This window comes from Lichtheimia ornata, assembly GCF_029851405.1.
Source record: "Lichtheimia ornata isolate CBS 291.66 chromosome Unknown scaffold00076, whole genome shotgun sequence".
Taxonomy (NCBI): domain Eukaryota; kingdom Fungi; phylum Mucoromycota; class Mucoromycetes; order Mucorales; family Lichtheimiaceae; genus Lichtheimia; species Lichtheimia ornata.
In genome coordinates, this window is record NW_026695396.1 from 36,855 (window position 1) to 54,533 (window position 17,679).

The 17,679-nt window shown below is 43.4% G+C and overlaps 3 protein-coding genes across 3 annotated transcripts; 1 reads left to right on the forward strand and 2 right to left on the reverse strand.

Moving 5' to 3' along the window:
* Positions 1-7,775: 7,775 nt before the first annotated feature.
* On the reverse strand, positions 7,776-8,950 carry O0I10_010778 (uncharacterized protein; the record flags this gene model as incomplete). Its single annotated transcript, XM_058490753.1, has 4 exons — positions 7,776-8,176; positions 8,242-8,586; positions 8,661-8,833; positions 8,892-8,950. 4 exons carry the CDS (start codon positions 8,948-8,950, stop codon positions 7,776-7,778), a joined length of 978 nt encoding a protein of 325 aa, XP_058338453.1.
* A 5,627-nt stretch (positions 8,951-14,577) lies between these two features.
* O0I10_010779 (uncharacterized protein) lies at positions 14,578-15,747 on the forward strand (the record flags this gene model as incomplete). Its single annotated transcript, XM_058490754.1, has 2 exons — positions 14,578-15,157; positions 15,227-15,747. The coding sequence occupies 2 exons, from the start codon at positions 14,578-14,580 to the stop codon at positions 15,745-15,747; spliced, it is 1,101 nt and encodes a 366-aa protein (XP_058338454.1).
* A 600-nt stretch (positions 15,748-16,347) lies between these two features.
* On the reverse strand, positions 16,348-17,420 carry O0I10_010780 (uncharacterized protein; the record flags this gene model as incomplete). The annotated part of the gene is made up of 5 exons (XM_058490755.1): positions 16,348-16,368; positions 16,427-16,534; positions 16,600-17,092; positions 17,141-17,288; positions 17,378-17,420. The coding sequence occupies 5 exons, from the start codon at positions 17,418-17,420 to the stop codon at positions 16,348-16,350; spliced, it is 813 nt and encodes a 270-aa protein (XP_058338455.1).
* Positions 17,421-17,679: the final 259 nt, after the last annotated feature.

The following is a 17,679-nucleotide window of genomic DNA, read 5'->3' on the forward strand; positions in this document are numbered from 1 at the left end:
TTAGAAAACACATTTCGATATCAAACACAAACAGAAAAGCAAAAGCAAAAACAAGAAGAGCTTTGAGCGGGAAGACGAGGTGCCACATTGAATAATATAGAGACTATGCAATAGAAATCAAATCTATCATAAGCTGAACGTGCAATAAACGTAATCAACAAAGGACAAGTTGCAGTGGCTGATGTTAATCGGGGATCTCCTTTGAAACGCATAAAGATCATGCTTGCCAGGGACTGGCTTCTCTCTTACTTTTGGTACCAATGAGCAAACAACGCCATAATCCAAGTCCTTTGGTAAGATCGGCTAGTCGCTTTATGCTGTAGCAATGGATAGTCGCCTTTTTATCCACATCCCAGTGGCACGAGTGAACGTTGTAACGGCTGTGTACAACGACAAGTTGAAGCGAATGAAGACTATTGACAAGCAGCAACGAACCAACCGCCATGGCAACGATGACATGATGCAATAAGATAACCACCTAGGGCGCCGTTTCCAAGCAAGCACTGTTTTCATGTGGACCAAGCCGTTGTTAAGGGGAGGTTGTCATGCAAAGACTGGATTAAGTTGAAAAGTCTGTATTTCTATTTACAATTCACGTGATCCCATACCGCATGCAATCCTCTGTCAATCTATAGACTTATAATAGCAGTAGTAGAAGTGGATCAATAAAGCTCATCTTGTAATGATATCAGCTCAACCAACCACATGTGATCCCTTCCACCACTACTCAACATGGATGGATTGTGCATAACCAATTACATTGATACATCTTCTTCTTTATTGGATGTTGTTTACGTACCTTTCTACAGGCAATCATCATCCCATTTATGCAGCAACCTGTCAACGACGCGTGTGTAACCACCAAGTGCTAATTCACGCTGAGAGTACCTTGCTCCGGATACAAATCAATTAGCAGCAACAGCTCTAACACACTTATTACAGTATAGGTTCCCCCCCCCCATTGTTTTCATAATGAATCGTAGAGGATTTATGGGAACGTGATTGATCGGCGTGGTCTAGAGCACATTGTATGAAAGTTACAAGTTCGAGAAAGGCAATCTCAAGGTCATGGACCGCACCCGCACTACTTGTATTCTCATCCATTCATCGTCGGACGCTCCCCTTTAAATTCTCATAATGAAGTGTGAGGTCTTTATTGTGACCAGGCTGATCAGCATGTCCAAGAGCACACTGTGCGAAAGTTTCAGGTACGAGAGGGGCAATCTCAATATCAAGGTCTGATGTACAGTGTTTGTGTATTTATACAAGAGGTGCCCGACATCTCAGCCTATTTAAGTTTCCACTTCTTCCACTCTCCTCCCATTCTCAACTGTTGCTCCATTCAAGCACAACTACCACCTGCGAACGATTGTCCTGCTTCAGCCCATCATGCCAATACTACGATTGTCTTGAACCAATTCTCTTTGACTGAATGGCAACTCCATGGCATGTGCACCCCACCACAACACACCCGTTCATGACACTGCATCTTGTCTTGCACAATACTTTGCGATAATCAAACGTACGTTCATTCCAACAGTTGCAATCCACAAGGTATACACACCATTGTCTCAAGCAGTATTTGCAACCTTGTCACTTTCTTGCATCAAGCAGTGTTATTCACTTGCAGCAACGTGCCTTGCAGCCCTTCTTTACGTGAACAGCAGATAGCGATTATGTTGAAGCAGCTTTATTACGTGCAGCAACTTGCTTCCTATTGATGATGCCATACCAGTTCTCAAGTACACCACACTACAAGCAATCTATCACCTGGTTGAGCTGCAATAAGAAATGATCAAGGAAAGGATAGACCAGCAGCCGGATGGAAAAGGAAGCATAGCAGCATCGATCACATGGCTCTTTTTCAACCAACGTATGGAATTTGCAATGGTGATGATGGATGGATGCAACCAAGTACAGCGATAGGGAAAGATGGAATGTCTCATTGGTTACTTGCCGCCTTGTCAGCAGGAACGATGGACCATGTCACATGGATAGGGCCGAGGATGATGATGGATTGGTTGGGATTGTCGAACGACCCTTTATCTTTTGGAAGGATGGTTGATCACCATGGGTGGTATTGGAGTACTCGATTCAATGCATGCAGCAGCTATTTTCCAATCATGGGATGAAGGATGATTACGACGGCAGCAACCAAGGATACAATGACACCCGTTGACTCTATGCAATCCACCCATATCTTATTCATTTTGCAATACTGTCCCTTTGAAACACATTTACTTGATAAACATCCATACTACCATGTACTATTCTTCGACTTTTTCATTGAATGAAATTGGATTCAACGTAATATTTGGATATCATACTATCAGCTCGTATGAGCAAGGTGTGGATCACTTTCTTGGCTTCTGGATTGAAGGAGAGAATTAGAATTGAAGGTTGGAAAACGAGGTTGGATCATTTAATCTTCGTATTGAGATGCTGTTGTTGGCCGCAACATTATTACATTCACTAAAGCTTCCTAGTAACTCACATGATGATAATAGATGAAAGGCAGTAGCGTTTGTCGCACGCTTATACTGCAAAGATAACTGAGAGTGATGATGCCTAACATGCTGCGCTTCATTGTTACAGAACCATAGTCCATTGTAAGCCTAATTCATTGTAAATTTTAGAAAGAATGAGCTTGTTACACAACATGGTACGAGTACATGGATATCATGCTTACCTATGACAGTCTTCAGTTAACGCTATCCTATGCAGCCTTATATAAGAACGAAGTATACGGGTTATTTAGCCGGACCTGTCTATAAGGGATGGGGCTACTACAATCATGCATTTCTCCACCAATAGCTTTGACCCTTCCAAGTCCCGTCCACTTGGTTTTAAGTTACACGAACAACCATTCTGCATTTTGACTCATATGAGTGAGGCTATCGACAATGAACAAAGACCACTCTTCATATAGCATCATGCTTACAGCATAGTTAAAACATAAAGACAGCCATATCTCAAGATTTCACAATGAAACGTGGGGTTTTGAATAGAGCAATGGGCTCGGCTTGGCCAACAGCACCTTGTGTGAAAGTTTCACGTTCAATGTCGCAACTAGCCCAAAAAATATTTTTTGGATCGTCGTCGTCGAAGAGGTCGACCCCCAGATCCAGTTTGGCTGGTGGCGACATTGCGAAATCTGGGATTAGCCACGATGAACTTGAAACTTGCACCCAAGGTGCAGTTGCCCAAGCCGAGCCCATTGCTGTAATAAAAACCCCGCGTTTCATTGTAAAGTTTGGAGATACAGGCACCTTTATGTTTGTAAGCGTGATGCTATATGAGAAGTGCTCTTCGTTTAATGTAAAGTAGCTAGACCCTGACAGAGCAAAAGATGCAGAGGGTCGTGTTGTGTAACACAACTACGTTTGCATGAATGAAAGGGTCAATGTATAATTACTTTATGGATCATCTAGGAACAGGCATGTATTGCTAGCTAACGACCACTTTTATCCAATCATCATTGTTGCGAGATCCACTGCATGGGAACAATGCTCCTGCTCTAGACATTCATTTCCATGATTAAAGTAGGTTGATCCGAGCTGATTTGACTGAGCTGCGGTCAAAGAGAGATTACATCACTCTGGACATAAAGCACGCTCGATGTAGCTCAACCGATGTAATCTTGTGTGAGCGTAACTCAACCAAATCCGCTCGGATCAACCTACTTTAATCATGGAAATGAATGTCTGGAGCAGGAGAATCGTCCACCTACAATAGAATGCACAAAAGTTGGGAATGCACAAAAGTGGCTATTAGCTGCCAATGTATGACATAAAAGTGAGGGTTGCGTACCTGTCATGCATTGTCCCTGAAGTCCTGACTTTTTAGCTGAGTTATCCAAAGAGGTCCTTCTGCATCTTTGGCTCTGCAGGGTCTAGCTACTTGGCAATGAACAAAGACCACTTCTCATATAGCATCACGCTTACAAACATAAAGATGCATGTATCTCCAAACTTTACAATGAAACGTGGGGTTTTTATTAGAGCAATGTGCTCGGCTTGGCCAACTGCACCTTGTGTGAAAGTTTCAAGTTCATCGTGGCTAATCCCAGATTTCGCAATGTCGCTACCAGCCAAACTGGATCCGGGGCTCAACCTCTTTCGACGACGACCAAAAAAATATTTTTTGGGCTGTTTGCGACATTGAACGCGAAACTTTCACACAAGGTGCTGTTGGCCAAGCCGAGCCCATTGCTCTATTAAAAACCGCATGTTTCATTGTAGGATCTTGAGATATGGGCGTCTTTATGTTTTCATTATGCTGTAAGCGTGATGCTATATGAAGAGTGGTCTTTGTTCATTGTCAAGTAGCTGGACCCTGGCAGAGCAAAAGACGCAGAGGGACCTCTTTGTGTAACTCAGCTACTTTGCATGACTAGAAGGATGGAAGGATGATACTGTATACTATTGACAATATCCCATACATTGCGAGCTAACAGCCATTTCCTCACAATCGGCAATGTTGCCCATTCTATGACAGTGGAACGATGCTCCTGCTTCAGACATTCATTTCCATGATTGGATTATGTTGATCCGAGTTGATTTGGCTGAGCTACGCTCATACAAGGTTACTTCAGTTGAGCAACATAGAGCATGGTTAGATGTGTGGATTGATGTAATCCCTCTTTGGCTGTATCTCGGTCAAATCAACTCGGATCAACATAATCCAATCATGGAAATGAATGTCTGGAGTAGGAGTATTGTCCACATGTCATAGAATAGACAACAGTGCTGATTGAGAGGAATTGGCTGTTAGCTGGCAATAAATGTATTATTGAATAATGCATAAAGTAATCATACGTTGACCCTTCCAATCCTGCAAAACAGCTGTGTTACACAAAGAGGTCCCTCTGCATCTTTTGCTCTGCCAGGGTACACCTACTTGATAATGAACAAAGACCACTTCTCATATAGCATCACGCTTACAAACATAAAGGTGCCTGTATCTCCGAACTTTACAATGAAACGTGGGGTTTTTATTAGAGCAATGGGCTCGGCTTGGCCAACAGCACCTTGTGTGAAAGTTTCGCGTTCAATGTCGCAAACAGCCCAAAAAATATTTTTTTGGTCGTCGTCGAAAGAGGTTGAGCCCCGGATCCAGTTTGGCTGGTAGCGACATTGCGAAATCTGGGATTGCCCACGATGAACTTCATACTTTGACACAAGATTCCTTTGACCCCGACAAGCACGTTGATCTACTAAAGAGCCCACGTTTGATTGTAAAGTTTGGAGATACAGGTACCTTTATGTTTTACATATGCTGTAAGGGTGATGCTATATGAGAAGTGGTCTTTGTTTAATGTAAAGTAGTATGACTATAACAGAGCAAAAGATGCAGAGGGCGTGTTTGTGTAACTTGAGTCATTCAGCACAGGCGATGCATGATTCTTGTACACTATTTAGGAATAGTTCAAAATGCCAGCTAATAACCTAGTCCTCCCCATTCTCCATTGTTGCCCAAGCCAGTGCATACGAACGATTGTCTTGCTCCAGCCCAGCATGCCCATCATTTAACTTTCATGATTCGAGCTAACCTGGTACTAAGGTAATGGCTGTTGTTGGATCATCATTATCATGTAAAGTGTAAAATGGCACACACCCTTTTGCTATACGTGAGGATCATTTCTTTTATTTACGTGTACCTATTGTCTATCGTGAGGGTGATGATCATGATGGGTGGATGGTGTGTATAGGGTAATTGATGAGTGGCCTCAGTGTAATAGCAGTAGGGGATTTAAACTTGGGGGACAGCAGCTCCACGACTTGAGACAACGCTTCTCTTCTTTTTCTCCCACCTTTCCTTATTCCATTCACGGCATCTCGATCAAGGTAATGTATTATAAAAAAGTGCTCTTGTTGGCTGTGAGGTGTTAATGTAGTTCTGAACATGCATTGTCAGGGAGAGTGAGTGTGTCTAAGTGCTGAGGAATGAGCGTGGTTGGTGGTTGCCATGGCGATATTGTTGCTTCCTTTTACTCGTTGCTATTCCCGCTATACGCTTGGTGTCAACAGGCACATTCAGAGTCCAATGTTGCAGCCGAATTGGTTCCATTGACGCGTCAGCTTGTATAGAGGGCAAGTTTGGTTTCAAGACGTTGGCTGGTTTGGCGTTTTGTTTTGGCTCAACTATACTACACCATGGTTTTCGGTTTCCAGTAACCAACAACAAAGGGGTTTTTATGTCTATGGAAAAGGCAAGTACAATGAAACAAACAATGGAAAGGGTGTTTATTGTGCGTGTGTGCTAATAATGAATTGAATAGGTTTCTTTGATCAGGCAATGCAACTTGGGGCATCATCATCATCTCTTTGGGTTCGAGTCCCAGCCTGTATCAAGAGGTCCCTGCGTCGCTCTGCACTAGCCAAGTGTGCTGGAAAAGCTTCTTGGAACGCGTCCAGAGCTCTATAGGCCTGCATTGAGTTGAGGATGGGTCGACGACGATGGATTTTTGGAAGAGCATGGTCACCGTGTTGAGGTAAAAGGGGATTTGCAACAGCTTGACATCAGTGCAAACCAACACGCTCTTCTTGTGGTAGGCTCGTTCTTTCCCTTGAGGATTTCTTTTCATGAGGTGGGAAATGATTGGTAGGATTGGGGATCATTCTTTCTTTGGAGAGGATGAATGAGAACAACTGTATGAGCCTGGACTCTACGTAAGTGATGTCCTTCCTTGTCATGGATCGAACTGGCCTTGCGTGATTCGTGCAGTGCTTTCTCAAGAACAAGGGATCGGCCGACGTTGCTCGTATGGTAGTGATTTGGTTTGTGAATTCCTTCTGATTTGCTTTCTTCCTTTGAGAGGATCGCCTAACGGTATACCAAATCGTCATCATTCCCGGCATCTTATGGTCTAACTTGGTTGGTTTTTATTTATAGAGACGACGATTACGATGATTACAACATGATGATGATCACGACTACGAGATCCACGACAATGACGATAACCACAACGGCACAAACATGCATGGATTTTGATATTGTGGCGACGAGGATCTTGACAACTGTTGCCGAGTACATACGAGTACGAAGACGAGCATAAATGAGGATGGACGACGAAGATGAGGATGGTAGCAAAGTAGCAAGATGGGATAGAGCATTGTTTATTTAGTACGCACTTGGACCTTGCTAGCTTGTGGATTACATAGGATTGCTTCGAAGATGAGATAATAAAGGTGGTTCGGTTATCGGTCACGCAAGTATATGGCTTTTGTGATACAATAAGGAGTTGGATGACTTGAGAAGAGAAAAAATGAAGTGATCCCTGCGTTGAGTTTCAGGACGAGTGACCGATCATTGAATTGATTACTGGGTTTACATATACAAGTTGGTTTATGCAGCTCGACCCCCTCCTATATCCATATGTGATATGGAACCATGAATGCCACGCACATACCTTGACACACCTTTCATTATTGGATGTTGGTTACTTACGTACCATGCTAAGGCAATCATCATCATCATCATCATCATCATCATCCATTTGTGCAACAACCTGCCAAGGACGTGTTATGTCTGCTACACTTTTGGCGGTCAACAAGAGCTGTGGATAAAGATACCATCGATGCTGTTTGTTACACATAGATGATATCAGTTGATCCCATAAGATGAGTGGTTATCATCATCCCTTTGTACAAGTAAATCCATGATGTAAACCATGATTTCTTTTATTTATCTATTATTTACATGTCATTTGTGAAGACTTTTGAGTATACATGCCTGGTAGGGCATAAATGGTGGAGGGTTGTGTAACAGGCTATTTAATCAAAGATGGGCAAATCGATACCATAGGCAGGCTCCATGGTGTCATTGAAGCGGAGACCAGCATTAAGAGTAGCGATAGCCTTGAGATCCTCCTCATCAAGCGACCAACCAAAGACACCAAGGTTAGCAGCCATACGACCAGCGTTGAGAGACTTGGGAATGACAACAATGTCACGTTGAGTGGACCAACGAAGCAACACTTGACCAGGGGTCTTATCGTGCTTGGCAGCAATAGATTTGATGGTTTCGTTATCGAACAAGGTAGGAGTGTTCTTGCCAGTGGCAGTCATCTCATTGTAAGAGATAGGGCCAAACGAAGAGTAAGCCATGATGTGGATACCTTGCTTCTTAACCCAGTCAACAAGACGAGGTTGTTGGAGGTAAGGGTGATGCTCAACTATTGTACAGCGAAACATTCAATCAGCTTACAATGTTCTCCCACTCCAAAAATGTATCACTTACTCTGAAGAACAGAAGGCTTGATGCGGCAATAGGTCAACATGTCCAAGATGGTTTGAACGTTGAAGTTGGAGATACCAATGTTACGAGCAAGACCATCATCAACAAGCTTTTCAATCTCACGCCAGGTGTCTTGGATGGGAGAACGCTCATACTCAAACTTCTCCTTACCAGGCTTGATCCAACCAGGTGGGGGATAAGCTTCAGCAATGGGAGTAAACTCACAAGGAACAGGGAAATGGATCAAATACAAATCAAAGTAGGTCAAGCCGAGATCCTTGAGTTGACGCTCAACAGCAGGGCGAACATTGTTCTTGCCATGGTAAGTGTTCCAGAGCTTGGTGACAACTAAAATACGCGTAATTTAATATCAGCATATGCTTTTTGGCTTTATCTTCCTTCCTCAATTTCCAATAACTTACAGAAAAGATCTTCACGCTTGACGATTCCTTCATCAATGGCACGCTTGATACCTTGGCCAACTTCAACTTCGTTGCCATAGATTTGAGCACTGTCAATCATACGGTAACCGGTCTTGATGGCTTGATAGATGGTATCAGCGCAAGTAGCCGAATCAATCTTCCAACAGCCGAAGCTACAAGACACCATTTAGTAAGAGTTCATGGATTTGGGAGGAGCTGATAACCACTTACCCAACGAGAGGCATCTTGTCATTGGTGCGATCCAAAGTGATATAATCTTGCGAGGCCATTGTTTGGTATAGAATTTGAGCGAAAAAGACGATGGAAAAAAGGGCAAGGTCGACCTCAACACGCTTTATATCTTGGTATTTGCTTCCCGCATTCTCCGCAGTGCATCATGTCCATCCCGCTTCTCCCGCTTAATTGTCGTCATCGCTGGTCTTATCATCGAACTAAACAGAAAGTCGGAAGAGGAACAATTTTAGAGTTGGTGCTAAGAGACGTTCTGTTTCACCCCATTGCCCACACACAAGATGCACCTGTCATTCCACAAATGGTAATCTCTCCGCAACTTGTCATGTCGGCATCTGTGCACTTGTTTGCTAACATAATCAATCTTCCTCCCTTTGCCCGGAGAAATGCTTCATTTGGACAAGCTGAAATGTTTAGTTTCTGTCAAGATTGATGTATCACTCATTGCGCAGCAAAACGATATTATTGCTGAAAAACATCAATATGGCGCTGTTCTCCATTTACGACATCCATAGTAAACCCCACATTATACCCTCCCATTCCAATCAAATGAAACATGAGGTCTTTTTTAGATCAACGTGATCATCATGCCCAAAAGCACATTGTATGCATGTTTCAGGTTCGAAGAGGGGCAATCTCAATATCAAGGATTGATGTACAGTGTACATGGATTTATACAAGAGGTGTTCGACCTATTTGATTACCACTTCTTCTACTCACCGCTTCTTCCCTCTTCCTCCCATTCTCAACTGTTGGCCCCATTCATGTACAACTACCATCTGCGAACGATTGTCCTGCTTCAACCCATCATGTCAATCCTACAACTCTCTTGATCCGATTGTCTATGGCTGAATGGCAAGTTCATGACGTGTACAGCCCATTACGACACGCGCGTCTCTTCACACTACGCCTTCTCTTGTACGCTCCTCGACCACCATCAAACGTAACAGCATTCATTCCGGGCTTTGCTATTAGCCATGTCTTTACTCCATTGTCTCAAACAGCGTTCACAACCTTGCCACACTACTACAACCCACGCTCTTCCTCATTACCACGACCAAGCATACCAGCAGTTGCTATTAGCAACGGTCTTTATTGTCTCAAGCAGTTCTATTCACTTCAGCATCCTTTACAGTCTTTTATACGTGGGCAGCAGATGCCATTGTAGAAGCAGCTTTATCGCGTACAGCAACTTGCTTTAATACACACGAATTGTGGATGATGCCATATCAGCTATCAAGTACACTACTTCACCTGGTTGAGCACCGATGGAAAGTGATCAAGAAAGGGATAGACCAACAGCTGGATGGAAAGGGAAGCATAGCAGCATCGATCACATGGCTCTTTTTCAACCAACGTATGGAATTTGCAATGGTGATGATGGATGGATGCAACCAAGTGCAGCGATAGGGAAAGATGGAATGTCTCTTTGGTTACTTGTCGCCTTGTCAGCAGGAACGATGGATCATGTCACGTGGATACGGCTGAGGATTGGATGGAATTGGTTGGGAATTGTCGAGAGACCCTTTATCTTTACGAGGGATGGTTGTTCACCATGGATGGTACTGGAGTACTCGATTCAATGCATGCAGCAGCTATTTTGCAATCATGGGATGAAGGATGATTATGAATGCAGCAACCAAGGATACACATTGACTCTATGCAATCCACCCATATCTTATTGGTTTTGCAATACTGTTCCTTTGTCACATTTACTTGATAAACATCCATACTACCATGTACTATTCTTCGACTTTTTCATTGAATGAAATTGGATTCAACGTAATATTTGGGATATCATACTATCAGCTCGTATGAGCAAGGTGTGGATCACTTGGTTGGTTTCTGGATTGGAAGGGGGAATAAACATTTGAACAAGACGTAAGGATATAACGTTGGCGTGATAGACGCAACAATCCATGACGACTATAGCGTTGCTACCTACACCTCAACCTTGAACGTGATTGACAACATTAAAACCTTATTCATATACTCTTTCTGGTGAAGTGCCCATGTTTATTTCCGGCAAACCTGGTTTCTCAATTCAGGATATTCACTACTTGCAGCGAATGCATACCAGCGACTTGTTGCCATATACCCTTCGCCTCTCGACCATTGTCATCCATCCTCATTGTTCGTCCTCTTCTAGGATCCAAAGAAGAATGTTACATCCATTGGTATAGAAATTGTTGTTGGAGGAGGAAAGTCATTACTAAACCAGCGCTTTACTTCGCCCCATGGTGATTGAGTCGTTCAAGGGTATTAGTTTACGTTAGGAGATTTGGAGGCCTAGCGAGAGCATTCTCCATGAACATAGATAGATTAATAAAGTTGTTTGTTGATTCATTATCGTGCACAATTAGCATTTTGAGACACAATGAACTTCATTGAGGACCTCTTTGTCACACCGCTAGGCACATCTTATATTAAACTGATAGCTTGTTGATGAAGTAAGCGGGGTGGTTAGCGTAAGCAATAGCAAGTTGCAACAAAGACTTCATGAACATGGAATAAAAAAGGGACAAGGGACCAAGGTCTTCCATCGTTTTCTTAGTTGCTGCATGATGAGCCATGGGATTAATGACATTTGTGATGGATGGGGGCATACAGATGACAGGGCAATGTTGATATGAGCATATTTGTGAAACTTCCCACGGGGGAATATCTACATCAGCAGCAGCAACAACCACCATGAGCAAAGCTTGGTAAGCGAAGGGGAAAAAAAGAGAGAGAGGCAAGCACGCAATTAAGGCACATGGGAGATTTATGCAAAAAGACAAGTCAAAGCAATCTCCGTTGTGCGCACGAACCCCACACACACACACCACACATACAAGCATCTCATATCGCGCGCAACAAAAACCCCCATTTTTTCCTTTGATGAGTCTCCTTTCCGATGATGATGTCTGTTCCGCCAAAGGAGAAGTGGAATCGAGCATTCTTGGAATCCATTTCTTACTGCTACTAGTTCTCTCATCTTCGATTGTGCACATCATCTCCCTCCCCCTTGGCAACTAATAGCCCCCCTTTCCCGCGGCGCCCACTCTATATCGGTAAATCGTGTGCTGCAAAATGATACATCTAACATCATTATGCACATTACAATTTCATCCGCGGATGGCCACTTGTCATCACCTTCATGTGGAAGAGTAGCCTGTTGTTATCATTATTACATGCAGCCCCATCATGCAAATGCACTAGGATCAAGACACGCATGCGTAAAACAGCATTTCATTTTGCATAATGATACGCGTACATGTGGCTGAAACAATTGATTCGTCCGGCTGTGTTGTGTCTACGTATGCGTAATCGCGATCAAAGGTAACAACGTATACTACGTTAGTTGTTGTAGTGGTGGTGTATAGTGTTTTATCGTTGTCTTCCCCTTTACTGCTATCCCCAACGCACGAGGTGACACAACCATTCTGCAACCCTTTTTGACTTCAGGGCAAGTGATAAACAACTTTAGGTTATTGGTAATACAAAAACAGCAATGTGAAGGGAGAGAAGGATGTTGTTTGTTGTACCTATCGTACCTTTGCGTTGGGCGCGCCCTTTTCGGATACGCCCTCATTTGGAACAAATGAACAGCAAGGGTCTAATGTTGTTGTTGTTGTTGTATGCTGTCTTATTGTGTCACAAGCATGTACATCCTCCACTTTGACTATTGGATGCGCTATGCTGATCCTTTGGCGTTGCTTGGAAATAACATTCAAGGTGGGTACATATTCGTGGTGCTCCAACATCGAGTTGCGATCGAGAATTGACTTTACAGTTTGCATAAAGTGTCACGCCCAGCAACAAAGATCATCGTTTCAAACACCATCAAACGACGACAACAATAATAGAGCATATAAACATTGCCTGACATTGATGGCATCAGCACCACTAGTACTACTGTTACAATAGATGCATCCAAATACTGTCAAAGGCTTGTGTATTAGGTGGAATGGACATGCGACAAGCTGCCAAATTAAGGCCTTGTGCCGATGCCATATCCGTACATGTGCTCTGTGCTTTTTTGCTTGTCCTCGCTCTATACGCATGGACTCATTGATGTCCGAGTTTCTGGCATCATCGTTTCAAGACATGTTTTCCACTCCGCCTTGTGGTATTTGTTTCCACCAAGAATGCAATCAAACCAAAAGAGCTTGGCACGTCCGGTTCACACTATATTGGCTATTCTCCTCACTCCTTTGTAAAGTCCCTTGGAGAGATGTACTAATACCTGATATGATGAGATGAGGGAGGATTATTATATCAAGAGGGCGCGGTAGATTCGGTTAATGTGGAAGGAAGGGGATAAGAGTTTAAAAAAGCAATGTGGGCGTGATACTAACCGAACCAAAAAAGAACCCAATATCGATCTGCAGCCTCACTCGCTATGTAAATGTCTTTTTGTCATGATTGACTTCTGCTGTATGTGCGTGCGTGTGCTTCCAAATCCATCTCATTGCCATCTAGGCTTTTGCTAAAAAGGGATCAATTATTACTTGTGCCCATCACAGACCACAACACCCAAAAGAACAACAACAAGCAGGGGGTCAAGGGGTTGTATATGCTTTTCAGGGCAAGTAAAAAGTAGACAATACCAACCACAAGAGAGAGAAGAGAAAACTTGTTCTCCCTACTTTTTTTCGCGCGCGCTCTAATGGTGCCGGTATGTGTCGTTGAAGATAGTACGCGCATTACCAACACGGCTGCATCAATCTTTTCGACCGATTTCCATAACGCATCAACGTGTTGCTCTTCTCCCTTCATCCATTTGCTGCGCGTCTGTGATGTGCTTTGGTTCCAATTGTGATTCATCCGCAGCGGCTTGCCACTTCCACCGCTTGTATCCTATACTTTGGATCCATGCTAAGGGAACATTCTCATACGTTTCAATGTGCGGGTTTCAAGTGCCTGTTTTACAGTTAAACACACTAAGATGGAAAAGGTAGAGTCCGAAAAAGTTAAACATTGCATGTATGCATTGGGCACGGTAGTGGTAATTCTTGACACAGACCACCAGTGACAATTATGGCAACTGCAAGTATTCCACCACCTCCTTACCCATTCTTTTTATCCCATGGTTCACCATTCTGAGCGTGCTGCTGAGCCTTGTATGTGCACTATACATAGAGAGTGAAAGCAGCAGCACATTCTCCTTTCAGGCGTAGTGGATGATAATGCGTTGGCTGGCGCGCCATCCTCCTTAGTTGAAAGTGGTGATCATGTAACATTTAATGTCATGTATAAAGCAAACCTATCATTGCTGATAACAGCAAGGTTAGCTTGTTTGGGCGTTGATCAGCAACCTTTTTTTCCCTTTGACTTTTTTTTTGTGCTCCTGGTAGTAGTAGCAAGAATCCACCCCCGAGGCATTATCATCAATCCCCTTCCTCCATGCTTTGTGAAAGAGTCCCCCAAAAGCGACAACACCCTTGATCTGCCAAAAGAGGCAGTTCCTCAATCTTTTCCACCCCTTGTTACTGTGCTGTCTTTGTTGGCTTGGGCATCTATAAAAAGACAGCGGTTTTTTGTTCAATCTTCTTTCCCATCCTCATTCAACATCACCCATTCTTCATTATCACCATCACCACTTGTACCTTTTATTGTTCCTTTCTTTTCCTCATCACTCACTCACCCACTCACCCACCCACTTACAATTACTACTACTACCATGGTTCATTCTTCCCAAAATACTTGCTTCCCTCTCGGCACACGCATCAGCAATTACGAAATTGTTAATGTCTTAGGTGAAGGTGCCTATGGTCGAGTATACCTTGCAAAGCAAATTGACAGCAAGACATTGGCACCCAAACTTTATGCAATCAAGTCTCTTCGACAAGCCAAGTTGGATGATCGACAACGCGCATTTCAGCGCACGGAGATTGGATTGCATGCACGGTTGTCGTCAACAGCAAATGATCAACATATTATTCGACTCGAACGTGTGGTGCGTGAACCTGGTTGGGTGCATATGGTTATGGAATATGGTCCAGAAGGCGATTTGTTCTCGGCCATTACAGAACGAGATCTTTACGTTGGCAACCATCAGCTTATTCGACATGTCTTTTTGCAACTTATTGACGCTGTTCGCCATTGTCATCGCCATAACGTATATCATCGTGATCTCAAACCTGAAAACATTCTCGTCTTTGATCGAGGCAGAAGCGTCAAGCTTGCTGATTTTGGTTTGGCTACGACTCAAGCTGTTTCCAATGAATACGGCTGTGGCAGTACATTTTATTTTTCACCAGGTAAGAAAAAAAAAAGTTGACTATGTATGGATGAACAAAGATACTAAGATTAGATCTTGCATTATATAGAATGCCAAGGAGATCTTCGGAAAAAGAAGCATCGTGTCGGCTATGCAACGGCACCTAATGATGTATGGTCATTGGGGGTGATATTGATCAACCTAACAACCGGCCGTAACCCATGGAGACAAGCATCGTTGACCGATGAGACATTTTGTGCCTACTTGAGTGATCCTGATTTCTTGCTACAAATCCTTCCCATCTCCCGTGAGCTCAATCAAATCCTCAAGCGTGTCTTTTGTGTTGATCCATTGCGTCGTATTTCGCTTGATGAGCTGTATGAACGCATTAAACGATGCAAGCATTTCACTCGCACGCCTCATGTCGAGAGACTCGAAATGCAACAAGATCTAGCACGTGATTTGTTGCCACCATCGCCACCTGCTACACCACGTCGTTCCCAATCATCATGGATCTCTCATCAATCGTCATCAGCAGTAGCAGCAGCAGTAGTCGATACCCCAACATGTCAGGATCATCACCACCAATTGGATTCACTCGTACCTGACATGGTGGCATTGAGTGTATAAACATTTGCTCACCTGATTGATTGCTCAACGATACCACGCATACACCCATCCATACCCGTTCCCTGGCAACACATTCATTTCTTGATTATATACCCCGCACTCTTTCTTCTCCTAGGTCGACAATGTTTCTTATGCTTTTATTTGGATTCGCCCTGTAAGTTTGTATATCCTCCCAACCCACAACCCCTTTTTCTCTTTCTCTGGCATCCTTGGTACAAAACAATCTTCTTTCTTCTTCATCCCTATGTATATGTCAGCACCTGCGGATACCCCATCCATTATTTCACATAGCCGTGACCCATCCACATATGTATATCTTGCCTCTTCATGTTACTTTTTTTTGCTTTTCTGTTGTTTCTCTTTCTCTCTCTGTGTATAGTTGTTTCCTATCATCATCCATTCATCCATATCATAATGCAGTAAAAAAAAAGGCTGTGATCATTTTCCTGTTTTCAAAGTCGTCATGTTGTATATTTCAATTCATGTGATGGGGGAAAAAAAGGAGTTGACAATGACATGTTGTTCAAAACGATAACGTAGATGAATGTGTAGTATGCATTTGCAAGGTGTATTGGTGAAGTTGTAATATGGCGTGTTGCATTAACGTCGCTGCTTCTTCTCCTATACACACAAAGGATCAGAAAAGTGACATCTTCATGACCCACAAAATAACACTTACGGGAACACCAAAGCGCTCAGCACGCTTGCGCTTCTTTTCTTCTTCAGCTTCCTTGGTGGGGATTCCAAATCTCTCAGCACGTCGCTTGAGCACCTCTGGGTCAATACCCTGTATCATGACATACGATATCAGTATCCATATACCTATCACCTCATCCATGGGATCATTCTTACCGATGATGTCGTCGTCTTTTTACCCGATCCAAAGCGCTCAGCACGCATTTGCTGCTTGGTCTTTTCATCCAATGGTACATTGAAGCGTTTGGCACGTTCAATCTTCTTTTCAATATCATCGTTCTTTGATGCGGCTGCTGTAGTTGCTTTGGGCAAAGGCTTTGGACTGGTGCTGGTAGTCGTAGCAGCGGGCTTCTTGCCAAAGGTGATAGGTGTGTACTTGAAGCTGCTACCAGGCTTGACGACTTCTTTGGGAGGTTCATCCTTGGCCTCTTGCTCAGTCGTAGTAGGAGTAGCTGTAGTCGTTGCGGTGGTGGTTGATTGTTCAGTGGCCGGCTTATCATTGGATGTAGTAGCATCGGCTTTGGATGTAGATGAAGCACCAGCAGCAGCACCAGCAGTATCCTTCTCTTCGGCTTTGGTGGGCTCTTCTTTGGGTTTCTCGGCAACTTCAGGCTTGTCGTTCAATGACTTTAGGTCAGGATCAAGTGAACTAAGATGATATTAGTATCTCATATTAGACGCCGTCCACAATACTTACTCTAGATCAAGCTTCGATTCCTCGAATTCCTCAAGACCAGCGAGATCGTCAAGTGACTCCAAAGCCTTGCTTTCATCATGCTTGACAAGGCGATCGATGAGCTCTTCTTTTTTGCCGGAGACAGGAAGACCGTTCTTTTGCAAGATCTCTGTTACAATGTATGAGACGCATTGAATACAAAGCTAGATAACACGTGTAGAATGGGAAGAGGAAATGAATAAACACACACACACATACCTTGGAGTTCTTTGACTTTGAGTGTTTTGTACTTTTCTGACATTGCTCACAGTTAACCCACGAACGCGGTGGTGCGGTCTAGTGTCCTCTCTTCAACTCCTCCTCCTCCTCCTCAGTGTGTCGAAAGATGGAGTGTAACCACGTCACTTGAGCAACCAATTGTAAAACAAAATGCCATCATCCCTTTCGTTTTCACCTCTACATGTCTCCAAATCATCACGCGTATCCATGGCTACCGATAGCTGCTATCCATATTCATCACGTTTCTATCGCTGGTGTACCAGATCTAAAAAGATCCCATC